General features: G+C 36.4%; 1 protein-coding gene across 1 annotated transcript; it reads right to left on the bottom strand.

Moving 5' to 3' along the window:
* Positions 1-22081: 22081 nt before the first annotated feature.
* Positions 22082-23875, bottom strand: LOC113305512. The gene has a single exon (XM_026554533.1). The coding sequence runs from the start codon at positions 23873-23875 to the stop codon at positions 22082-22084; it is 1794 nt and encodes a 597-aa protein (XP_026410318.1).
* Positions 23876-27790: the final 3915 nt, after the last annotated feature.

Raw genomic sequence — 27790 nt, forward strand, 5'->3', positions numbered from 1 at the left:
AATGCTCTAACAATCTCCCGCTTTGTCAATTTTAGTGACAAAATTATCAATACATATGGATTACAAAATAGATAAAACTTTGTAGCTTCTCGTCCGCATGCTTGATCTCCTTGGTGCTTCAACATTACTCGAAAACTTCGTCTTTTCCAAGTACTCCCATGATTCCATAGATGTTCATTTCAACATCATAGTTGTTGAAGTTCCGTAGCCATAAAAATGAGAAAACAAAAGCTCTCAATCATTGTTATACAGTATCATAGTATTATCACACAACATCAAAGTTCTCATATCACAACTTTGAAAACAATGCTATGGTGATATTGAGAAAACGGGGGTCTAACAGCACCACCCAATATTTCGCTTAGCAATCTGTATGGACTAACTCCGATTTACTTTTAAGAGAATCAACTAGACAGTCAGGCTCAATCTTAATAAAAATTATATCAAGGAGTTAATATCTCTTCTCTTGATTTGATTTTTACTCAAGCTAATAAAAATCAGCGAGTCTTTATCAAATACAAGGAATAACTTGGATGGTACCAAAGACCAATATCCAAGGATCAATCAATTTAAATCAACAACCAAAGGTCGGATATTTATTGATGATCTTCGACGCATAACCTCTATTATTTCAATTATAAAGATAAACGATATAATGCGGAAATAGAAATAACACAGACACCAGAATTTTGTTAACGAGGAAACCGCAAATGCAGAAAACCCCCGGGACCTAGTCCAGATTGAACACACACCGTATTAAACCGCTACAGACACTAGCCTACTACAAACTAACTTCGGTCTGGACTGTAGTTGAACCCCAATCAATATCACAATGATCCAAGGTACAATTGCACTCCTTACGTCTCTGATGCCAGCAGGATACTACGTACTTGATTCCCTTAGCTGATCTCACCCACAACTAAGAGTTGCTACGACCCAAAGTTGAAGACTTGAATAGACAAATCTGTATCACACAAATAAGTCTACAAGATAGATAAATCTGTCTCCCACAGATAAACCTAATAAGTTTGTTCCGTATTTTGATAAAATCAAGGTGAACAGGAACCAATTGATTATCCGGTCTTATATTCCCGAAGAACAGCCTAGAGTTATCAATCACCTCACAAAAATCTAAATCGTATGGTGGCGAAACTAGATGTTGCGGAATCACAAACGATGAGACGAAGATTTTTGTGATTTACTTTTATCTTTCCCTATTGGAGATAAATCTCAAGCCAATATTACAATTGCACTCGTACGATAGAAAATGGCAAGAACATATCGTAAACTACAAGAGAAGTAGTATCGTCTGGCTTCACAATCCCAATGAAGTCTTTTAGTCGTTAACCGACAAGGTATCGAGAAGAAACGGTTAAAGGAGAAACGACTCTAGCAAAACTAACTAGTAGCACACAGGAGGTGTGGGGATTAGTTTTGCACGAATGCTAGAGTCCTCCTTATATAGTTTTCAATTCAGGGTTTGCAATCTAAGTTACCTTGGCAACAAAGCATTCAATATTCACCGTTAGATGATCAACCTGATTTTTCCCAAGCTAATATCTTTCAACCGTTAGATACAAACTTAGCTTGTCACACTCAAATGAAATGTATTTCATTTAGGTTTGAATAACCGTACCTAAACGTATACATTTGGTTGGTTCACAAATGGTTCACCAATGGTTAGCCACATGAACAACTTTCATATTAACCATATTCATATTCTTCAATAACTAGTTCCAATGACTTCAAAACAACTAGTCCAAGAGTTGTTCAATTGCTTAGATCTTTATAATAGACACAATTGAAATAAGATCGGTTTGATTCACTTGAATCAATCATGAAAAATATAGCCACGGCTTGCAAAGATTGCATTCCTTATTGATTTATTATTTTTAGTTCATGAGATATCGATTTGAGATATAACTAGCTTGGGTACGGGTACGTGTACTCTAGCTTTACCGGAATTGGGTTTGTAAACCCAGCAGAAATTTTTCGGTTCGAAAACTTACGAGGGTACGTGTACGCTGACGATTTTCCAGTTTGCAAAGTTCACAAACCTCAACAGAAATTTTTGGTTCGAAAACTTCCGCCAGTATGTGTACCCAACCTATCTCCTTCGCCAATACTTATGCACGAATGCACACACTTGGTCTCCGACACATGGATTTATACAATAATGCGCGAACATACTATATATGCTTATATCCATAGTTGGTTACGTATTCTCAACTCTACATTTAAATCATTGAAACATTCTTCTATAATGTTATAATAATCGTTGTACACGACTATCGTCATCAAAGCTATTTTCAAGATCGAAACATCTTCATGATTTGCGTCACGGATAAAGATGAACAATGGCTAAAGCGAAAGCTTTACCAACACTTATTTCGAGATGAAAGATAGACGATTAAACTCGACTCGAAATATCAAATGTGTATGTATGAAAACTATCATACTTATATGACTTTGTCTCAAGAGTAGAAGATAGAGTAGACTTTTGAGTGATAGATAAGTTCAAGTATCCACATACCTTTTTGGTCGGATGAAGTTCCATTGGTTCCTTGAGTAGCTCTTCGTCTTCGCAAGATAATCGCCGTGGAGTCTGGAGCTCAACTAAACTAACCTGTCCTAACCGAGACTTAGCTATAAGTAGTCTAGAAATCAATACATATAGTTTTGACAACTAAACTTGACAAACATGCTTGAGATAGCAACGCATGCGAGTTTGACCGAGCAGTGCTCTAACAATCTCCACCTTTGTCAATTTTTGTGGCAAAACTATCAATACATATGGATTACAAAATAATTAAACTTTGTAGCTTCTCGTCCACATGCTTGATCCTCTTGGTGCTTCAATATTACTCGAAAAATTCGTCTTTTCCAAGTACTCCCATGATTCCATAGATGTTCAATTCTGCATCATAGTTGTTGAAGTTCCGTAGCCATAACAATGAGAAAACAAAAGCTCTCGATCATTGTTATATAGTGTTATAGTATCATTACATAGTATCAAAGTTCTTATATCACAACTTCGACAACAATACTATGGTGATATGTATCACTCCCCCTTAGTCAATACTTTCATCTCAACATGAAAACCACTCCCCCTTACATAATGGCCGGTAAAACACGTAAACCATATGTATTTGTAGCGTGAAATACATATTAATTCTCCCCCTTTTTGTCAATAAAATTGGCAAAGGTACGAAAACGGGATCCTAATGCAATTTCCACGGAGATGCTTCAAGACCAAAGAAAAGTACATACCAACTTATTTAGATGCAATCATATAGCCGAAGCTAAATGCTTTCATCAAGGATTTTATGAAGATACAAGATAACTGATAGACACATTTTTGTGTTTAATTTGATCTCAATACTATATATTGTTGGCACTCGAGTTTGTACTAATTTTGGTGTTTTATGTGTTTGTAGGCACCTTTGGAAAATAAACATTTTTTGGAAAATTCGGCTCGAAAAGTTGGTAAAAGCCCAGGAGGACACGTGTTATTCGGACTCTCACCATTGGATAAGGGGCACCTCAATTACTAAGGGGGACCCCAGATCACCCCAAAAGGCATATGCTATTCGCACCCTAATACATGATTAGGGGGAGGTCATCTTCTCCATTTGAATTTTGTTTTTGGCGGGGAAATGGAGAACACTTCTGCAGATTTTTGATCGAATTGTTGAACGTGTTCTAGGGAGATTTAATGGCTGATTTTTGCTAGATAGTTGTGATATGGCCTATTAAACACACTGTGGGCGTTTGGTTCGACCAGAATTGGCTAGAATCATCTAAACACACTGTGGGCGTTCGTGTATATCACGGGTTTCACGTGATTTGGAGAAGATTCAACGTGTTTTGTGCGTGCATGGAAGACCCTCACAACCTGTTGGAGCGTGAAGGAGTTAAATATGGTAATTTGGAGGCTTGAAAACGCATGAGAAGATGAAACTGAAAAGAAAATATTCCCAGAAATATTTTCTTTACTGCCGAGTTAAAGAGAATTATATGGAGTGAATGAGCGAGATTCGATGGGTCTGTTGGCTATAAATAGGTTGCTGGGGTTGAGTAGAAAGGGTGTCGAGAGTCTGGGGGGGCTGAGGAGAGCCAGAGAAGAAGAAATTCGAGTCTTCACAAACTCGGTTTCTGCTGCTGCTGCTGATGAACATGAAGAACACGAAGAACGGACCTGCACCAGCAGTCGTTGTGCTACAGTAATAACGACTCACACCTGTGGGTCGTACATCAGGCAGACTTATTTTCTACAGCGTTTTGCGACACAGCTTCAGCAGTCTTATTTTGTCACTGAGGGTCGTAGTTCTCTGGTTTGTAACAAATATAATTGTTACAAACCCGGTTTTATTGTATTTCTCACATTCTCATCATTTGTAAACCATTTTTGAGCCATAATAAATTATTTTGAGAGCATTTTTACTATGATGAGCTAATTCCCTCGTAACCAAGGCAATGGAGGAAGCAATTCACGCAACATAAATGGGTAACTATTTCATTTAATTATATAATTCACCTAATCGCTGCTTTTGCAGAGTTTTAAATTATTTGAATGATTGTCTTAATTATTTGTTATTCAGTTTGATAGGTTATGCTTGGTTTAATCTCTTGATAATCTATGCTTAAGGTTTACAAATAATGTTTGAGAATCTGTATGATTGATAGTGAATTAAAGATAAAAGAGGACTTAAGAATTGAATAGAGTTTTGAAATATTTATCATTCAATTTTGCATAATAGTGGAATCTAGTGTCTTGGTTACCTCTCGCACCCATTGTTAATATTTTTGTATATATAATTTTATTAAATCTAAAATTCCATTTCCTTCACAAGTCTGAAACGAATCCTATTTACTACAATCACAATCAAAAATCTTAATAATTTTGGTGCCTCCTACGCGGATTTGTGCTTAGGTAGAATTTTTAGGTTTTTATTATTTTTTATTATTCCATTTGTTCTTTTTACGTCTCTTTGGTTGTGTCTTTGTATTACAGGTTTGAAGTTGGATACTAAAGACCTTGGAATCAAAGCTTAAAGCTAAAAGAGAGGGAAAAAAGACAAAGCAAAAAAATAAAGAAAAAAAGAGAGAAAAAAACAAAAAAGGAGAGAGAATTATTTTATTTTTTTTAAGAGACTTTCCATTTTTTTTGTAATTATTATTATTATTTTTTTTCTTCTCTTTGGACTGGACTTTGGACAATTTATTTTAACTTTAAACCCTACGGAAGGGTTATATAAAAAAAATAATTAAATATAAACTGTTTGCAGGGAAGGACGACGATTAAAATATCGTCTCGGCCCCTCGGGTTCGCACATGACATAGGAGTCGTGGTCCGAGTCGACTTCAGCGGTTTTGCGCCCGTCTGGTACGGGAGGTAAGCTTTCGAAACACCCACGAATCCCCTGTCAACGGGTTTATTGTATGCCTTAAGGTGAATATATGTTGAGGATTTGAATACGGTTTTTTTAATTTCCTAGTAAAGGGCAAGGCCTGTCCAAATTAAGATAAGGACTCGGATTTCATCATTGTTTCCTTCTTGCCCGCTTTAGGAAAACGAAACCAAACGCGAACCTAAGCTTAAAATTTTGACTAGAACGAGACCTATAGGGTAACGAGCTTAGTAGGAAAGTCGTTCGAAAAATATTGGTTACTCTTTTAGCATACTTCAAAGTTCATGATGGTTTCCGTGAGTTGAATGCGTGATTGCGCCACCTTGTGATAACGGTGAGGCCTTGGGTATCAAAGCTCCACTGAGCTTCCCTCGCCTCAATTCAACTTACTTTGACTCGGATTGATTCCAGAGGGGTTTGCTTAAATTGTAACGAATTCCCTTTCGAAGGATTAGAAGATGGTCTAGAAACAATCTAAGTGGAGCCATCATGCTTGTTGTTTGCTATATTTTATAGGTTTGATTTGGTCGAGTCAGCCTTGTTTGTGATTGTGTAGAATTCCCTTGCAATTAAGAATGTTAAACTGGTATGATAGAAGCCAATACAATGATTATCGACCTGAATTTGAATATGGACATCATCCTTTCTATGACCATGTTGGGAATAGTGGTTGGGAACGCCATCCTTTTTAAGGTTATGGTTCATACCATAGTGAGCCCAATTACTATCCACACGCGAATTGGTCTTACGAGCAAGAAAATCAGGAACATTATAGTACTAGTTACGCGTTTTTGGAAAATTACTTAAAAACTAGTCCTGATTATGATATTTATGAACATGTTCCTTCTCTAGAAGAGACCCAACAACGGATTAAAAGGACGTATAAACGTTTAGTTGCAATGAATAGTTTAAAAGAAGAGTGTACACGGTATTCTGAGATGATAAACGAGAGTAGTGAACGTATAAGTGTTATGCTCAGTGAAATTCATGCACGTCTAGAGGCAGAAAATGAACAGTTATCTAATGCTGCTCTAAATGATCTAAATTTCCAAAATAGTGTTTCAAATTCTACCCTTGATATCAATAGTGAATATTTGTCTAATTTAGAGGACGAGGTTAGAATAAAAGACACTACTTATTTAGATAAGGTTCAATCATCTTCGTACTATTATGATGAGGATAGTAGTAATGAAGAATCTGAAATGTGTAGGCATAGTGATCAGGAATCTATTAATCCAATTGAGATTTATAATGATTATAGTTCAAATCCAAATAATTTTTATGATTATTCACCTATTCAAAAGGACGAGGATTTGATTAGGGATACCACCGTTTTAGACGATGTAGTTTTTTCTTTTGATTACGAAGCCGATAATGCTTTAGAGGAACAGGTTTATTCCGAAAATGTTGTTTTAGAGTCTAGCGACTTAGAAACAATAGTCTTAGACGAAGAAAATGAACTCGTAGAGCTATTAAATATGAGTGAGGATGCGTCACTTGAGTATAACCTCGAAGAAGCAATTGACTATTTTCAGGATTCCAATGATCTAGAAATTAAGGAAATTGTAGCTAGTCTATCTAGAGATACCCAAAAATCTAAGTTTGGGGGTGATTATCATTCTCCTTGTGCCATACCTTTAGCTCTTACAGATATCCCTCATTTTGGACTTGATATCTCTGCCTCGACCATTTTACAAGATTACCTTCATACTCGTTTTCCCGAACCTAATGATGTCCAGGAAGAAGTTCAGTCGTTAGAAACCCATCCTCTGGTTGATGTGGTTTGCCCAGGCTATGATACCCAGATTGACTTTGTTTTCCCACCAAATAGTTTTCTTCCAAATGTGGGAACGTTTATATTTCAAATGTGTCGAATATTAAGTTGTGAGACTAAACCTAAATGCTTTAGGAAATTAGAATCGACGCATTTGCTTAAGAGTGACCACTACTCTCATTGTGGTCAATTTTGTAAGTCAAATCTTATTGACTTAGAGGATCCTCAGTTATTTAGGTTATTATTATGCGCTTCTAAGATCATATTTGAGTTTTTCCAGACTCTAGGACCTAATGATTCAGATCCCACCTATGAAGAAACGCAACCAATGAAAATATTTTATTTAGACCCTTTCTTAGAACCTGAACCTGAACCTGAACCACAATTAGATATAAATATCTTAATCAGGAAACTAGATAAGGGCATGTTATCCTTGTTCACTTTCTTGGGTTATTGTAGTTTCCTTTGGTCAGCTCTTTTTGGTTTTGAAGACCCACAGTTATTTCGGCTGTTAATTTTTGATTTTATGAGGTGACTAATTCCTTCCGATGTCTGGCTAAAGACTTTAAACTTAGCACTTCTTGGGAGGTAACCCAATCTCATGCGACACGGTAATATCTTTCCTTAACTCTTTTGCTTCAAATGGTAACAGTTTCTCATTGTTCATATGCTTTTAATTTTATCTTTAGAACATTGAGGACAATGTTAGATTTAAGTTTGGGGGTATGTGAGAAACTTTTTAGTTTCACTTTTGAAACTTCTAGCGTCACATGGTATCCGGTTAGCTAAGTTTACATACTGTTTCTCACCGAAAAGATAGAAATTGGAATGCTAGAGATAACAACTTATTGAGACATTAGAGAAAAAGACATTGAGATCCTTGAAATTAAGGAGAGAACTTGTTCGTTTTAGAGGGTAACCGTGATGGACCTAACCATACATGATGGAAAGGCAAGTAGGTCAGGGAAATGCCAGAAAGACAAAGCAACCTCACAATGTAGTCTTAGTTACTGGATTGCGACTCTCTCTCAGTAGAAACTTATCATCATCAACAAGCGGAGCGACATCAAAATATATGAAGAAAGTTGAAGACGTTTTAGGTTTAGAAGCAACAATAGAAGAGAATAATTCAAAAATCAAAGTTGAAGTTATAAGAGCAAATGATATAAGTTGTTAGAATCCATGATACCAAGACATCACAAGTTGCGAAGATCCAAGTTTTGAAAGTCCTTCTCTCATGGCCATGTAAATTTTTGTCTTGTAATTTTTTGTTTTCAAAAAAAAAATGAAAAAAAAAATGAAAAATGAAAAAAAAAATGAAACATCATTACGTTCTTTTTGTTCAATAAGGCCATAGGGAAGAAGAAATTTATAAGTCAAGCAAGAAATCGAAGAGAAGAGTTAATTGTCAAGGTTCTATGAGGTTCGAGAGTTTATCATCAACAGTTGAAGACCGAAGAAGGCGTTGTTTCTACTGAGCACTGTGAGAGAGTCGAAGAAAGATGCATTTTGGTTGCTTTGTTAGTCTGCTTTCAATCTGGCACAAAATCTTTCTAGCACTGGTTTAACTCATCACACGTAATTAGTCCAGCTGTGTAGCAGATGTCCCTCTAATTTTTATCTCTCTCCTAATCTTATCCAGCTGTAAAGCAGCGGACGCATCTTACAATGTTTATCTAGCTGTGTAGCGGATATCTCTTTATCTAGCAGTGGTGTGGATGTGTCTCCCCTTTTCTTCAGTCAGCTTTAGAGCTGACACCTTTAATTTCTCTGGCATTCCACTTACTTGGAGATAGGTTGAGAATATGTATGTCCTCATAGCTCTTTGGATACTTGTGACCAATTAGGAGTAAAGGTTTTGTGGGTACACCTCTGGTAAACCCTCCGGAGACAACACTCCGCCGCTAGGGCCACCTAGAGATTTAACGGCCTGCTGCACGTGCTAAGTGTAGTCTTTTTATCTTTTCAAAAATAAATTTTGCTCGAGGACTAGCAAATAATAAGTTTGGGGGTATTTGATAGACACATTTTTGTGTTTAATTTGATCTCAATACTATATATTGTTGGCACTCGAGTTTGTACTAATTTTGGTGTTTTATGTGTTTGTAGGCACCTTTGGAAAATAAAGATTTTTTGGAAAATTCGTCTCGAAAAGTTGGTAAAAGCCCCGGAGGACACGTGTTACTCGAACTCTCACCGTTGGATAAGGGGAACCTCAATTACTAAGGGGCACCCCAGATCACCCCAAAAGGCATCTGCTATTCGCACCCCAGTACATGATTAGGGGGAGGTCATCTTCTCCGTTTGAATTTTGTTTTTGGCGGGGAAATGGAGAACACTTTTGCAGATTTTTGATCGAATTGTTGAACGTGTTCTAGGGAGATTCAATGGCTGATTTTTGGTAGATAGTTGTGATATGGCCTATTAAACACACTGTGGGCTTTTGGTTCGACCAGAATTGGCTAGAATCAGCTAAACAATTCACGGGTTGAAAACAGGGAAGTTCGTGTATATCACGGGTTTCACGTGATTTGGAGAAGATTCAACGTGTTTTGTGCGTGCATGGAAGACCCTCACAACCTGTTGGAGCGTGAAGGAGTTAAATATGGTAATTTGGAGGCTTGAAAACGCGTGAGAAGATGAAACATGAAAGAAAGTATTCCCAGAAATATTTTTTTTACTGCCGAGTTAAAGAGAATTATATGGAGTGAATGAGCGAGATTCGATGGGTCTGTTGGCTATAAATAGGTTGCTGGGGTTGAGTAGAAAGGGTGTCGAGAGTCTGGGGGGGATGAGGAGATCCAGAGAAGAAGAAATTCGAGTTTTCCCAAACTCGGTTTCTGCTGCTGCTGCTGCTGATGAACATGAAGAACACGAAGAACAGACCTTCACCAGCAGTCGTTGTGCTACAGTAATAACGACTCACACCTGTGGGTCGTACATCAGGCAGACTTATTTGCTACAGCGTTTTGCGACACAGCTTCAGCAGTCTTATTTTGTCACTGAGGGTCGTAGTTCTCTGGTTTGTAACAAATATAATTGTTACAAACCCGGTTTTATTTTATTTCTCACATTCTCATCATTTGTAAACCATTTTTGAACCATAATAAATTATTTTGAGAGCATTTTTACTATGATGAGCTAATTCCCTCGTAACCAAGGCAATGGAGGAAGCTATTCACGCAACATAAATGTGTAACTATTTCATTTAATTATATAATTCACCTAATCGCTGCTTTTGCAGAGTTTTAAATTATTTGAATGATTGTCTTAATTATTTGTTATTCAATTTGATAGGTTATGCTTGGTTTAATCTCTTGATAATCTATGCTTAAGGTTTACAAATAATGTTTGAGAATCTGTATGATTGATAGTGAATTAAAGATAAAAGGGGACTTAAGAATTGAATAGAGTTTTGAAATATTTATCATTCAATTTTGCATAATAGTGGAATCTAGTGTCTTGGTTACCTCTCGCACCCATTGTTAATATTTTTGTATATATAATTTTATTAAATCTAAAATTCCATTTCCTTCACAAGTCTGAAACGAATCATATTTACTACAATCACAATCAAAAATCTTAATCAATAACCCCTAAAAATTCCACAGCCGCGCTCCCCACAAAGATATGGAAATTAAGAACAAGTTTGAATGAACTCTCCCCCATTTGATGTCATTCCCGAAAGAACAACAAGAGCGACCTTACTTTTAAATGAAAAAGAAAGGATTTATTGAACACCAAAAACCAGAAGGAAATGATTTTTTGTATCCAAAATTCTCAATTAAAATAACCACAAGTAAACCTATGATTAATTTAATCGGAATACATAGACAAATTAAATAGAAAAGTGATCAATTTAATTGGACATGCTCGACATAAGAGAACTTACGGAGATACGACTAAGTTAACCATAAAAGAATGATAAACTCAATCGTTTTATGCTCAACACAAGAAAAACTTATGGAGCATTGCAGTATACACATAAAATATGGATCAGGGAAAGATCAATACTGCGGAATATACAAAAATTCATTCTATCTTTCATTACTATTTGCATAACGATTTATAATAGACATAATCTTTGTAAATAAAAGATTTTAACCTATCTTCCATCAAAAATTGACAATATAGGCTTAAATACTGTTTTTGTCAAGAGTTCATCGATCTTGTATTAATATTTGCATACCGACGTATGAAAGAGCTAACTTTTGACAAGGTATGGGACAATAATATTTCACGGACGCAAACACACATATCCCATAACATATTGCAATATATAAAACCATAAAGATTAATACTGCAACCATCATCTTCCAAATCACTTTAGAATTTAAATAAATAAATCTAAAAACATTGCAAGATGAAAACATTGGACATAGCTATGTGTAATCACAATAATGGCTATTCCAAACCCTAGTTATACCTCTTAAAACCAAGAATAAAATTCTCATAAGAAGTTTCCTAGGCATCAAGACAAACTCGTAATGCACAAACCAGATGAATTGTCCTTAAAGGGTAGAATCAATCTTTTTCGCCCGTATTTACACTAAGAATAGCTACCAAAGGCGTATAAAAAGATTTTCTTAACAAAGAAGAACATACAAAGTCATCGACGACCATGCACCATAGTTCTCATAAGATGATTGTGAACATTCAAGAATTTCATAGCAAAGTATACTACTACCCATTCTCGAACTTCCTTCTTTGTGATTCACCAACATCATTCTTGTAAAAGCTACAAAATTTCTTAGAAGAGTATTACTCCAAGAATCCCGGTGCCCAAGTCCAAGAGAATAGAACAAGTGCAACGAAACAGAGCAAAACACTAAAAAACAATAGACAGGACAATGACCAATATTAACTCGTCCAAATTCAATAATTCTCATCTTCATTTTGAAGGGAATTTAATAAGAAATAGATGAAAAAATAATTAGGTAAATCCGAGTTCGGACGAAAAAGTTACGGCCAAAACAAGTTTACCGAATATCGACGTCAAGTATGCATACGGGTTTGCAAACGAATTTTCGTACCCTGGAACAGTATGCAAACGGGTATGCGTACTTAAACCCTTGGATTTTTGTTTTAAATGATGTTATGCATACTTGGTAAATGTACCATGAAGTCCAAACATCCCGAACTATTGTTTTCATACCTAAACTTTTAAGAACCTTAAAACAGATCAAGTTAGGTAGAAATGAACAATAAGAAAGGTACATGTATCATTATAAGCACTTTGAGCAAATAAAAACATAAATCTTGCTCAAGTTTGTAGACATACCTTTTTTGGAAGAATCCATTCGAATTCTACATTCTTACCGAACATAATCTGTGTGCCCCAATTCTTGTGCTTCCTTCAACGTTTACATAAAAGGGAATTCCTTGGTGAGGATGCACTTACAACACAATCAAGTTGTGTTGAGGTGAACAGTGTCTTTCTCACCATGGCACCAATAAAGAGTTTCTTTCCAACAACACTTACACCTTACAGTATTGAGAAGAACCCAAGGAACTGTTTTTATAAGTTTTTCAAAGAACTTCCAGAGAGCACAAGAAAATTTGTGTTTCCGATTTCTTATTTTACACCTTATAAGAAACAGTTTCTGCAGATAATTTTCAGTATCGCATAGGGAAACTCTTTTGATAAAAAGAGACATCCTAATTTCTTCATAAGAAGAGACAATAATATTATCTTGGTAAGATGTATCAGGAATTGACCAATGAATTGCTTCATGCTTAGAGGTGGTATAGTCGGAAAACTTAGACTTAAACTCTTCTTGTAAACCGTTTAGTTTGCTACAACTAGTTGGATTACATAGAAGAGGAGCACTGCTCTCACTAATTAGTAAATCAATGTCAACCTCAACATGAATATTATTCATCATAACTTGATTTAGCATGTCAAGAGAATCTTGTTCATTCTGGAGATATAGATCAACATCGGAAGATAGGCTTTCAAGTTTCTTTTCAATTCCTGAAAAGATTTCAAGGGATTTTAAACCTGGTGGTGGTTTAGATAGAATTTCTTCAATAGACTTAATAAAATCAGTCATGGAAGTGAATTCTGAAATCCCTGGATCTGGTGGTGCATTTATTGAGATAGCACATATGTCCATAGAGTCAGATCGCTACAAACACAGACTTTTGAGGTCTTGAACGTGTTTGCCTGCTCTAATACCAATTGAAATAGCGGGGGTCTAACAACACCACCAAATATTTCTCTTAGCAATCTGTATGGACTAACTCTGATTTATTTTTAAGAGAATCAACTAGACAGTCAGACTCAATCTTAATAAAAAGTATATCAAGGAGTTAATATCTCTTCTCTTGATTTGATCTTTACTCAAGCTGATAGAAATCAGAGAGTCTTTATCAAATACAAGGAATAACTTGGATGGAACCAAAGACCTATATCCAAGGATCAATCAATTTAAATCAACAACCAAAGGTCGGATATTCTAATTGATGATCTTCAACGCACAGCCTGTATTATTTCAACTATAAAGATAAACGATATAACGCGGAAATAGAAATAACACAGACACCAGAATTTTGTTAACGAGGATACCGCAAATGCAGAAAAACCTCGGGACCTAGTCCAGATTGAACACACACTATATTAAACCGCTACAGACACTAGCCTACTACAAACTAACTTCGGTCTGGACTGTCGTTGAACCCCAATCAATATCACACTGATCCAAGATACAGTTGCGCTCCTTACGTCTTTGATCCCAGCAAGATACTACGTACTTGATTCCCTTAGATGATCTCACCCACAACTAAGAGTTTCTACGACCCAAAGTCGAAGACTTGAATAGACAAATCTGTATCACACAAATAAGTCAACAAGATAGATAAATATGTCTCCCACAGATAAACCTAATAAGTTGGTTCCGTCTTTTGATAAAATCAAGGTTAACAGAAACCAATTGATAATCCGGTCTTATATTCCTGAAGAACAGCCTAGAGTTATCAATCACCTCACAACAATCTAAATCGTATGGTAGTGAAACTAGATGTTGCGGAATCACAAACGATGAGGCGAAGATGTTTGTGATTTCTTTTTATCTTGCCCTATCAGAGATAAGTCTCAAGCCAATCTTACAATTGAACTCGTACGATATAAAATAACAAGATTAGATCGCAAACTACAAGAGAAGTAGTATCGTCTGGCTTCACAATCCCAATGAAGTCTTTTAGTCGTTAACCGACATGGTCTCGAGAAGAAACCTACGGTTAAAGGAGAAACGACTCTAGCAAAACTAACTAGTAGCATATAGGAGGTGTGGGGATTAGTTTTGCAAAGATGCTAGAGTCCTCCTTATATAGTTTTCAAATCAGGGTTTGCAATCTAAGTTACCTTGGTGACAAAGCATTCAATATTCACCGTTAGATGATCAACCTGATTTTTCCCAAGCTAATATCTTTCAACCGTTATGTCAAAACTTAGCTTGTCACACACAAATGAAATGTATTTCATTTAGGTTTGAGTAACCGTACCTAAACATGTACATTTGGTTGGTTCACAAATGGTTCACCAATGGTTAGCCGCATGAGCAACTTTCATATTAACCATATTCATCTTCTTCAATAACTAGTTCCAATGACTTCAAAAGAACTAGTCCAAGAGTTGTTCAATTGCTTAGATCTTTATAATAGACACAATTGAAGCAAAATCGGTTTGGTTCACTTGAATCAATCATGAACGATATAGCCACGGTTCAAAGATTGCATTCCTTATTGATTTATTGTTTTTAGTTCATGAGTCGCCGATTTGAGATATAACCAGCTTGGGTACGCGTACGGGTACGTGTACTCTAGCTTTACCGGAATTGGGTTTGTAAACCCAGCAGAAATTTTCGGTTCGAAAACTTCCGAGGGTACGCGTACGGGTACGCACCTAAGGTGACGGTTTTCCATCTTGCAAAGTTCGCAAACCTCAGCAGAAATTTTCGGTTCGTAAACTTCCGCTAGTACGGGTACACGTACCTAACCTGCCTCCTTCGCCAATACTTATGCACGAATACACACACTTGGTTTCCGACACATGGATTTATACATTAATGCGCGAACACACTATATATGCTTATATCCATAGTTGGTTACGTATTCTCAACTCTACATTCCAATCATTGAAACATTCTTCTATAATGTTATAATAATCGTTGTACATGACTATCGTCATCAAAGCTATTTTCAAGATCGAAACGTCTTTATGACTTGCGTCATGGATAAAGATGAACAACGGCTAAAGCGAAAGCTTTGCCAACACGTAGTTCGAGATGAAAGATAGACGAGTAAACTCGGCTCGAAATATCAAATGTGTATGTATGAAAGTCATACTTATACGACTTTGTCTCAAGAGTAGGAGATAAAGTAGACTTTTGAGTCATATATAAGTTCAAGTCTCCACCTACCTTTTTGGTCGGATGAAGTTCCACTGGTTCCTTGAGTCGTTCTTCGTCTTCGCAAGATAATCGCCATGGAGTCTGGAGCTCAACTACACTAACCCGTCCTAACCGAGACTTAGCTTTAAGTAGTCTAGAAATCAAGACATATAGTTTTGACAACTAAACTTGACAAACATGCTTGAGATAGCAACACATGCGAGTTTGACCGAGCAGTGCTCTAACAGATATGTATCACTCTCCCTTAGTCAATACTTCGTCTCAACACGAAAACCACTCCCCCTTACATAATGATCCGAAAACCATATGTATTTGTAGTGTGAACTACATATTAATTCTCCCCCTTTTTGTCAATAAAATTGGCAAAGGTACGAAAACGGGATCCTAATGAAATTTTCATATAGACACTTCAAGACCAAAAAAAAGTACATATCAACTTTGTTTAGATGCAATCATAAAGCCAAAGCTAAATGCATTCATCACGGAGTTTATAAAGATACAAGATAACTCCTCAAATATTCCACAACCGCACTCCCCACAAATATATGCAAATTAAGCGCAAGTTCAAAAGAACTCTCCCCCATTTGATGTAATTCCCGAAAGAACAACAAGAGCGACCTTACTTTTACGAGAAAAGAAGGATTTATTTGGACACAAAAAACCACAAAATGATTTTGTATCCAAAAGATCTCAATTAAACTAACCACAAGAGAACCCATGATTAATTTAATCGGAATACACAACCAAAATAACCACAAACGAATATATGATTAGTTTAGTTGGAAATGCTCACACAAAAATACTTATGGTGCCACACATTATATACATAAAATATGGATCATGGAAGATCAATATTGCGGAATATACAAGGATTCATTCTATTTTCCATCACTATTTGCACAATGACATACAATAAACATAATCCTCGTAAACAAAAGATTTTAACCTATCTTCCATCAATGAATTGACATAATAGGCTTAACTTTTGTTTGTCAAAAGTTCAACGATTTTGTATCAATACATGCATATCGACATATAAACGAGATAACTTTTGACATCGTATGTGACAATAATAGTTTACGGACGCAAACACACATATCCCATAACATATTGCAATATATAAAATCATAAATATTAATACTGTAAAAATCATCTTCCAAACCAACTTTAGAATTTAAACAAATAAATCTAAAAACATGAAGATGAAAACGTTGGACATAGCTATGTGTACTCACAATAATGGCTATTCCAAACCCTAGTTATCCTTCTAAAACAAAAACAAGAATAAAAATTCTCTTAAGAAGTTTTCTAGACAACAAAAAAAAACATCTACTAGAAACCGATCACAAGTTAAATCAAGGTCCACGTTCGCCAGCTTCACGGGTTTCGAGGCCTTTGAGTTTGTGATTCATAATTGCGTCTTCGGATAAGATATCCTCATTGAGAAGTTCTTTAGCATGTGACTTTATGAGACCAGGGTCAGTAGTAACCTTTTTCAACTCAATTCTAACCACATCAATATCCTTCATTGTATCAACAAGTTGCAGTTTTGGTTCCTCAAAGTATTTAAGAAAGTCATGAACCACTTCAGCAGAAACCATATCCTCATTCTCAACATCTTGGTGTGAGTAGGCATAGTAGCATAAGGCATTAGGTGCACCATCTTAAACAAGAGTTCTTTTCTTCCTCCCTTTTGATTCAAAACCAAAACCTTTCTCAAGAAATCCCCTTTCAAAATCACCATAGCGAGATGAAGAAGAAGACATTCTTGATAACCCAGAAAAAAACCTAGAGTATGCTACGTGACTTACGTAACTCAATAGGTCGGGTACCTAAAGGATTTCTTAGGGAAGGAATTTTATGGTTTCCTTAATTGATTCGCGCCAGTCACACGGGTAACCTGTACGAGATCAATCTTGACCCAAAAGAAAAACAAGAGTCATATGCACACGAATTTGCAGAAGACTCTTTGTAATATGAATAAATCATAATGACTCCAAAAAAAGTCTCAAAAGAGAATCAATTTTAGAGTGCATGAGTAGCACTTTGTTTACCCAAACAATCAAAAAGAAGCAAAAAAAAAAAATTTACCATAGCAAACACAAATACTTGTGCAAGTATTTTGCAAAGATACTCATGCTAAAGATGATAAGAAAATAACTTGAGGATCCGAAAATACTATTGACACAAGTATACCTGAGCATATTTCTCAACCAGGATTTTGTGTGAGAGATTTCAACCTTGTGATCATAAAGCCGAAGCTAAATGCATCCATCAAGGAGTTTATAAAGATACAAGATAACCCCTACAATATTCCACAGCTGCACTCCCCACAAATATTTGGCAATTAAGCACAAGTTCAAAAAAGAATTCTCCCTCATAAAATGTCATTCCCGAAAGAACAACAAAGGCAACCTTGCTTTTACAAGAAAATAAGGATTTCTTTGGATATAACCAAATCACATGAGAACATGAATTTGTATCCAAAAATCTCAATTGAATCAACCACAAAAAAATGATCAATTCAATTGGACATGCTCAACATAAGAAAACTTACGGAGCAACACATTATATACACAAATATGTTGTAGTGTATCTAGTACAACTACAAGATGAATTTTGGATAACAATGGTAGCAAGCTACCTTCTCTCTGATGAACAGAGCCTAAACTTCAATTGAAGTCAAATTTGGTTTTCATTACATAATTCAGGAGAGAAGAATGATTGGCCTTTAATAGACCAATCCTTAACAGTTACATCAACGTCTAGAATAGAATCATAACTCAGTGCTAGACTCGAGAAGGAACCCCTAGGATTAATACACCCAACTCAACTTAGTTACACCCACTCACTAGTTACTCAGAATTACAAGGTATGTAGAATGAATACCCTGTGAACATGACACTGCGCCTCCCATTTAGAAATCCTTGTCCTCAAGGATGAAATCTGGAAATTGAGCTTTGATGTGAGCAGCATCTTCCCATGTTGAATCAACTGGGTATGCATTGCACCACTGTACTAAGACTTGGGGAATCTGAGAAGATCTTCTGACAGTAATTCTAGTATCTAGAACAGCTACAGGTTCAATCACAAACTGGCCTGCATGGTCCACCAAAGGTAATTGAGGTGAAGTAGTTGACTGCAAGCCTATTTTCTTCTTCAGCTGTGAAACATGAAAGACTGGGTGTATCCTAGACCCCACAGGAAGTTGCATCTTATAAGCAACCTCCCCAATTCTTTGTAAAACTTCAAAAGGGCCAAAGTATTTGGCAGATAACTTGAAATTCTTTCTTATAGCCACTGAAGTTTGTCTATAAGGCTGAAGTTTCAAGTACACTAGATGATGTGATTTCTAGTTGTTGTAGTAGTAATAGGCTCGTTGAGACTTGTGAAAGCAAAAGATTTTAGATTTAATGAAATTTAAAAACAAACAAAACTTAATTCAAGATTATTAGGAATAACCAAGATACTGATTCCACTATCACACATGAATAAATTATGGCAAATAATCCAAAACTCTAATTATCTTTTAAGTCCCTTATTTCTTAATTCACAAATAATCAAACATATTCTCAAATATTAATTATATTCCCCAAGCATAGACTATGAATTTATTAAACAAAGTATAATCTATCAAATTAAATCACAAGTAATTAAGAAAATTATGTAAACATTTAAAAACTCTGCAAAAGTAGTGATTGAGTGAATTATAATTAAAAATTAGAGAAAATGAAATAGTTACCCATTATTCATGTGTAAATAGCTTCATCCATTGCCTTGGTTAAGCGAGAATTTAATCTCTCATCATGTTGGAAACACACTCAGAATTCGATTTCATTGCTCAAAAATGGTTTACAATGATAAAAAAGGGAGAAATAATTCAAAACCGGGTTTGTAACACTTATATTTGTTACAAACCAAAGAACGATACAGAGGATGTGTCACTGTTACTGTAACTCTAAGACTGTCACTGAACAGTCGCAAATACTATAACAAAATAAGACTGCTTCTTGAGGTCTTATGTTCTTCGTGTTCTTCAATGGAAGCAGCAGCAGGTTTCTCTGGTGATCGTATTTCGCCTCTGTGATGTTCCAAATCCTTCCCAAACTCTCTGTATCAACTTTATTACTCGTCGACACCTTATATAGCCTCCTATGCACAAGAAATCTCCTCCATAACTTCATATATTTCTCCATTACTCAGCATTAAAGAAAATATTCTCGGGAATAATTTCTTACCTTTTTTAATCTCCTCCGAGCCTTCATTTGCTTCAAACACACTCCCTACACGCTCCAGAATAGTTTGATAATGCTTTATACTCGTGCAGGGCTGATATATCCACGCCTCATCCACAAAGAAATCTGAGTTTTCCTTCACTCCTCTGTTTTCTTCCACATGAGATTACAGTCAATTCTAATTGAAACAAGCAACCATAAAATGCCTGTTATGCTAATTCACGTCCCATGCAATTCCAGTTATTGAGTCACGCTAAATCATCACCAAATCTCGTACCAAAAATCTCCCAGGTGACTGCAAAAGTTCCCGCCAAAACTGAAATTTGAATGAAGAAGATGGTGTCCCCCTAACCAAACTGAGTGTGCGAATAGAAGGCGCGCAACTGAGGTGCCCCTTATACAAAGTGAGGGTGCCTTCAGTACTTTTCTCCGGGAGTCCAAATAACACTTTTCGAGCAACTTTTTCCACACAAGTGTATTTATCCAAAAACACCTACAAACACACAAAACATCAAAATTAGTACAAAAATCGAGCACTAACAATACAGACACTAAGGACAATTCAGACACAAAAATGTGTCTATCACTAGATCACCAACTGCAAATGTCCTGTCAGATCTCTTCTGATCTGCAAAGAATTTCATCCTACTTTGTGCTTTTGAGAGTTCTTCTTTAAGTAATTGCAGCATAAGATCCCTCTCCTGTAAGTAATTGTATACAGTGGCAACCGATGTAGCAGTAAGAATATGGAAGATCAAATGAGGTGGAGCATACCCATATAAGTCTTGAAAAGGAGACATCTTCAGCTAAGGCTAACCACTGGACCCATTACTTAGGGTGAGAGATTGTCATGCACTTTAAGTATTGTTCAACACAAGCATTGGTTCTTTCATTATGACCATCAGTTTGTGGATGGTAAGCAGAACTGAGTTTCAAGGTGGTACCTAAAGTCTTGAATAGTGCCTGCCAGAAATTGCTGATGAAGATTTTGTCCCTGTCACTTACAATGGAGCTAGGAATGCCATGGAGCTTAAATACATGTGCAAGGAACTCTTTAGAAACTGTAACAGCAGAGAAGGAATGGCCAAGAGGAATAAAGGATTATACTTAGTCAGTCTATCCACAACCACTAAGATAACATTCTTCCTAAAAGACATTGGGATCCCTTCTATAAAATCAAGAGAAATGTGTTGCCATGCAGTGTCAGGTATAGGGAGGGGTTGATGTAGACCAACTGGAAGTGAGTTTTCTCCCTTATTGCATTGGCACACATCACAAGTGGTGACAAGCTGAATGATATCAGTCTTCATATTTGTTCAAAAGAAGGATGTTCTAGCCTTGTGGTAAGTACCATTGATTCCAGATTGGCCTTCTACAGCAGAGGCATGTAAGGAATGTAATATAGAAGATCTGAGTTCAGTACCTGAGCCAATATATAGTCTCCCATTGAACCTTAAAAGGCCTTGTGCATAAGAATAATTGCTCTGGTTAGGAGTGACAGTGAGTTGACTAATAAGTTTTTGTGTTGTTGGGTCAGACTCATAGCTGGCATGAATGTCTTGAATCCATTGTGGTTGATATAAAGAAAATGCTGAGGAAGAGGCAGTTGGTAGTCTTGATAATGCATCAGCAGCCTTATTTCCTAAACCCTTTTTTGTACTTGATAACATAGTAAAAACCCATCAATTTGACCAGCCATTTTTGTTGTAAAGCAGTAGACAATTTCTGATCCAGTAAATACTTCAAACTTTGATGGTCTGTATGTATGATAAACTGTTGGTTGCTTAAATAGTGTTTCCACTTTTGAACAACCATAACAATGGCCAAAAATTCTTTCTCATAGGTAGATAAGGCCAGTGCCTTAGGACCCAATGGCTTGATGAGGAATGCAATGGGTTTACTATTCTGCATAAGTACAACACCAACTCCCCTTGAACATGCATCAGTTTCTATAGTAAAGGACTGAGAAAAATCAGGTAAGGCCAAAACTGGTGCAGATGTCATAGCCTGCTTGATGGTGGAGAAGGCAAGAGTGGCAACATCATTCCAAGAAAAAGAGTGCTTTTTGAGCATATCAGTCAGTAGCTTGCAGATGTTGCCATAATACTTAATAAATTTTCTGTAGTAACCGGTAAGCCCCAAGAATCCTTTGAGTTGCTTCAGTGTATGAGGTTGTGGACAATTAACCATTGCAGCAACCTTTTCAGGGTCAGCAGCAACACCATTGGCAGTAATGATATGACCAAGGTATTATAGTTGTCGCTGAGCAAAGGCACATTTCGACATCTTTGCGAATAAAGAATGCTTCCTTAACAAGGATAAAGTAAGTTGAAGGTGTTCTATGTGTGTTGTAATGGATGGATTGTAGACTAAGATGTCGTCGAAAAACACAAGGACAAACTTACGGAGATATGGCTGAAACACCTCATTCATGAATGCTTGAAAGGTTGCAGGGGCGTTAGTAAGACCAAATGGCATAACTCTGAACTCGTAATGGCCTTGATGAGTGCGAAAAACAGTCTTGTGAATGTCAGGTGCATAAAACCGGATTTGGTAATACCCAGAACGAAGATCAATCTTGGAAAATACCACAGAACCATTCAACTCATCCAACAATTCTTCAATAATAGGAATAGGAAATTTATCCTTGACCGTAATATCATTAAGCTTTCGATAATCGACACAAAAATTCCAAGTACCATCCTTATTCTTGACTAAGAGAATAGGAGAAGCAAATGGTCTATGGCTGGGTTGGATCACTCCACTAGATAGCATTTTAGAGACCAATGACTCCACGACAGACTTATGTATAAAAGGGAATTTATATGGTCTTTGAGAAGTGGGGTTAGACCCATGTTTGAGTGGAATCTTGTGGTCAAGTGATCTAGAGGGTGGAAGGCCAGTAGGCTCTGCAAAAACATCTACAAATGTCCCTAATAGTGTAGAAACTGCAGGTGGAGGTGGGAGTACATGAGTTGTAGAAATAGAGAAAAACTGGCCAATTAGGGCTGAAGTATTACTCTTAATAAACTTCTTCAATGAATAACCACTAATCATGCTTATAGAAGGTTTAGAAGTGATACCCTGAAGTGTGATATGGCTGCCTTGATGTAGAAATGAAATGCTCAATTGACTGAAGTTGAATGTAACATCACCAAGTTGGCGCAACCAATCAGCTCCTAAAACAATGTCACAACCGCCAAGAGGAAGAACTCGTAAATGTGCAGAGAATTGATGGCCTTGCATATCCCAATGTAGGTTGTGGCAGACACCTTGACTGAGAGTGCTATCTCCATTAGCAACTGTGACAAGCATTTGTCCAGTTGGAGAAACATGTAGACCCAACTTTGAAGTTAAATTAGCATCAATGAAACTATGGGTTCTTCCTGTATCAATAAGGATAATGACAGAGTGCTTATTAAGATGACCATCAATTCTAATTGTGTCAGGGGAAACATTTCCTGTCAAGGCATGTAAAGAAATGTCGATGGGAGAATCAGGAGTTGAAGAAGAGTCTTCAGAGACATCTTCAGTTGATAATGATTCATGTCCTTCAAGGTCCTCATCAGCAATAAACATAAACATTTGTTGAGTTTTACATATATGCCCTTCTCTGTAAAACTCATCACAGTTATAACAAATCCCTTTGTCTTTCCTAACCTGCATCTGTGCATGGGTGAGTCGTTTAACAGGAGGGAGAGAGTTGTCTGGGGATGTTTTAGTGGGTGTAGTAGGATGAGTCAAAATGGGGGATGATGATGATGCAGCGTGCTTAGTAAATATGGAGGATGGAGTGAAAAAAGGTTTGATAGTAGATGGTGGGTGGGAAACAAAAAGTGGTGAAGGAGCAAATGGTTTAGAGAAGGATTTAGTTGATTTATGCTGGTGATGCATAGAAGCTTGCTGCAATATAGCCAAGTAAAAATCTGCTGTAGTATTATCAGGTTTAAACATTTGCACCATAGTCCGGATCTCCTCTTTTAACCCACTAATGAAACTCAAGGTGTAAAAACTCTCAGGAAAAGAAGGATTGTTAGCAACCATGAAACTTTTATAATGTTCCCAAAGATCATAATAATCCTCAACACTGGTGGTCTAGTAAAGTTTATTGAAGCTACCTACATAATTATATTGAGCAATATCCTCAAATTGAATACATAAATCCTCAACAAAAGTATCCCGTGGAATGAAATCTTTACCCTGTTGGTAATTTAGAAACCACAGATCTACGGAAGAATCAAAGTGAATAACAGCAATATCAACACCTTCATTATCATAAATATTATGTAATTGGAAGTATCTTACACATTTGAGAGCCCAACCACGGGGATTTGTACCATTGAATCGAGAAAAATCTATTTTAGGAGTACGAGAGAACTTACGATGTTAAGTATGAGAAAGATTGTGAACCAGCTTCTGAAAGCCTGTAATTGAATTTTCCAGATTCGTTTGAGGAGTCTCAGATGCAGAAGGATCTGGAGGTGAATTCGAGTTCGGTGCAGCCTCAAGTAACCCAATGATAATGTTCATCTTAGTATTCAAAGACTGGATTTCAGATTTAATCTCAGTAATTGAATCGGTGTGTTGAGAAATGGTTGATGAAATCTCTTGAAGTTTTTCTTTGGTGGCAATGGCTACAGGTTCCAGGATGGAGTCTGATACCAATTGTAGTGTATCTAGTACAACTACAAGATGAATTTTGGATAACAATGGTAGCAAGCTACCTTCTCTCAGATGAACAGAGCCTAAACTTCAATTGAAGTCAAATTTGGTTTTCATTTTATAATTCAGGAGAGAAGAATGATTGTCCTTTAATAGACCAATCCTTAACAGTTACATCAACTGCTAGAAAAAGATCATAACTCAGTGCTAGACTCGAGAAGGAACCTCTAGGATTAATACACCCAACTCAATTTAGTTACACCCACTCACTAGTTACACAGAATTACAAGGTATGTGGAATGAATACCTTGTGAACATGACCGATGTGGATCGGATATAGACCAATATTGCGGAATAAACAAGGATTCATTCTATTTTTCATCACTATTTTCACCCACTCACTAATAGACTTAGTCCTTCTAAACAAAAGTTCATCCTATCTTTCATCAATAAAGACATAATAGGCTAAACTTTTGTTGTAAAAAGTTCATTCTATCTTTTATCAATACTTTCATACCGACATAAAATAGAGATAACTTTTGAACAAATATGGGACAATCAAGGTTCACGGACGTAAACAACATATCCCATAACCATTTGCAATATATGAAACCATAAAGATTAATATTGCAAAAATTATTTTCCAAATAAATCTAAAAACATCGAAGATGAAAACGTTGGAAATAGCTATGTGTACTCACAGTAATGGCTATTCCAAACCCTAGTAATCCTTCTACAAAAATACAAGAATAATATTCTCATAAGAAGCTTCCTAGACATAATCAAAGCTCTTTGAGAACCTCATACATTTCAATGAATCCATCACATAAGGCATCACTGATTTCCTTGATTCTCTTGACCGTAGATACTTCATGTTCGTGAGTTAGAACACAAACTTTTCGATCAATAACCCGAGCAAGTTTTCTAGCCTTGACACAGTCCATGATGAGATTTTTCTTTGAATCGTCCTGAAAACGAGTTAAATCCTTGACAGATTCATCAATCCAGGAGTTGTGCTCTTTCCTTGCAAGAATCTTCTTCAGAACCAGCTCTTGAGCCGAATCACGTCCTTGAGTGTCTTCCTCCATATTAGGATGCAAAATCTCTTGTGATTTTGCAGAGTTCTCCATATAATTTTTTGTTAGATATGGATTACTACAATAGAGTACATATATATGTAGTTGAGAATAAGAGAAGAGACTTCTCATTAATAAAACCCTATGAACTCACATAGGAGGGACACAGACGTTCACGGACCGGTTACGCAGAAAATATGGATTAAAAGAAAATCCAATGAGAGGAAACACTAAATTAGTTAACATAGCTTAATAATTTAGAGAGAGCCTCAAATTAGATCCTGAGACCGATAACATAATCGAAAACTCAGAAAATTAACATAAAAATGCATAAAAACATAAAACTATTCTTGAGACCCCCCACAATCATCATCATGACATCTCTCAAGATAGATACTAGGATGAGTTTACCTAGAATCGGGTAAAGGAGTGAAAAGTAATCTCACTACGAATCATGGGAGAAGGGTTGTACAAGTTTTTTGAGTATTTGAAAAGTGTATTTCCTTCTTTCATTGATTATAACATATTCCATAAGAATTTGTCATAAACTTTTTCAAAGATCCTACTGAAGGATTTTTCTGAGGGCTAAGTCTAGGTCCTCTAGAAACAGGTTCCAGAGAAGAAGAGAAAGAAGGTTTCCATCTTATTGACTTAGACTTGCCAGACACATTCTTATAAGGGCAAGAACTATGTTCATTAGTGGCACAAGAGTTTATACCAAACATAGGAACTTTCATCCTTTGATGATTTCTAAAAGAGCGATCATCCTTATAAGAATTCTGGTTTTCTGTAGGGGAGAAATTCACAGAATACGTCGGACGACTTACTCCGTTGACAGTAGAAAGAAGCAACAACCGAAGGTGTGAGATTTGTTTCTTTCTAGCAAAGCAATAAAGAGCATAGTGATTCTTTTCTCAATGAAGGAACAACATCGTGGATTAAAGACATGATTTCCTTGACCCATAACTTCTTCTGGCACATGAAAGTTTTTCAAGTGATTCACAATGTGCAAATCCTTGGAGGAAGTCTTCTTTACACTCGATAAATCCTTGTGAGTATCAGAAGAAGGCCCATATGATGACTTATTCATCAAAACAGATTTTTCTTTTTTCAAGGTGTAATACTGTTGAAAAAGCGGGGGTCTAACAACACCACCCAATATTTCTCTTAGCAATATGTATGGACAAACTCGAATATACTTTTAAGAGAATCAACAAGACTCAATCAATTAAAAGTATATCAACGAGTTTATGTCTCTCTCCTGATTTGATTTACTCAAGCAAGAACTGCGAGTTTTAATCAAATACAAGGAATAACTTGGATGGTACCAAAGACCAATATCCAAGGATCAATCAATGACAATCAACAACCAAAGGTTGGATTACCCTAATTGATGATCTAACGCACAACCTGTATTATTTAAATTATAAAGATAAACAATATAATGCGGAAAATGAAATAACACAGACACCAGAAATTTTGTTAACGAGGAAACCGCAAATACAGAAAACCCCCGGGACCTAGTCCAGATTGAACACACACTGTATTAAGCCGCTACATGCACTAGCCTACTCCAATCTAACTTCAGACTGGACTGTAGTTGAACCCCAATCAATCTCCCGCTGATTCAAGGTACAGTTATACTCGTACGCCTCTGATCCCAACAAGATACTGTGCACTTGATTCCCTTAGCTGATATCACCCACAACTAAGAGTTGCTACGATCCAAAATCGCAGGCTTTGACAATAAACAAATCTGTCTCAGACAAACAAGTCTATCAAAGTATCGATATGTCTCCCACAGATAAACCCTAAAGGTTTTGTTTCGTCTTTTGATAATAATCAAGGTGAACAGGAACCAATTGATAATCCGATCTTATATTCCCGAAGAACAACCTAGAGTTATCAATCACCTCACAACAATCTTAATCGTATGGTAGCGAAACAATATGTTGTGGAATCACAAACGATGAGACGAAGATGTTTGTGATTACTTTTTATATCTTGCCTATCGAAGATATCAATCTCAAGCCAATCAATCTGATTGTACTTGTACGATATAAGATGCAAGATCAGATCACACACCTACGATAAAAGTAGTATCGATCTGGCTTCACAATCCCAATGAAGTCTTTAAGTCGTTAACCTGGTTTTAGAAGAAGAAAACCAAAGGTTAAAGGATAATCGACTCTAGTATGCAAACTAGTATCACACTTAAGGT

This window comes from Papaver somniferum, chromosome 8 (assembly GCF_003573695.1).
Source record: "Papaver somniferum cultivar HN1 chromosome 8, ASM357369v1, whole genome shotgun sequence".
NCBI classification, from domain to species: Eukaryota; Viridiplantae; Streptophyta; class Magnoliopsida; order Ranunculales; family Papaveraceae; genus Papaver; species Papaver somniferum.

Coding starts and splice junctions, on each gene's coding strand:
- LOC113305512 (XM_026554533.1), bottom strand. CDS start 23,875: ATGGTTGCTAACAATCCTTCTTTTCCTGAGAGTTTTTACACCTTGAGT.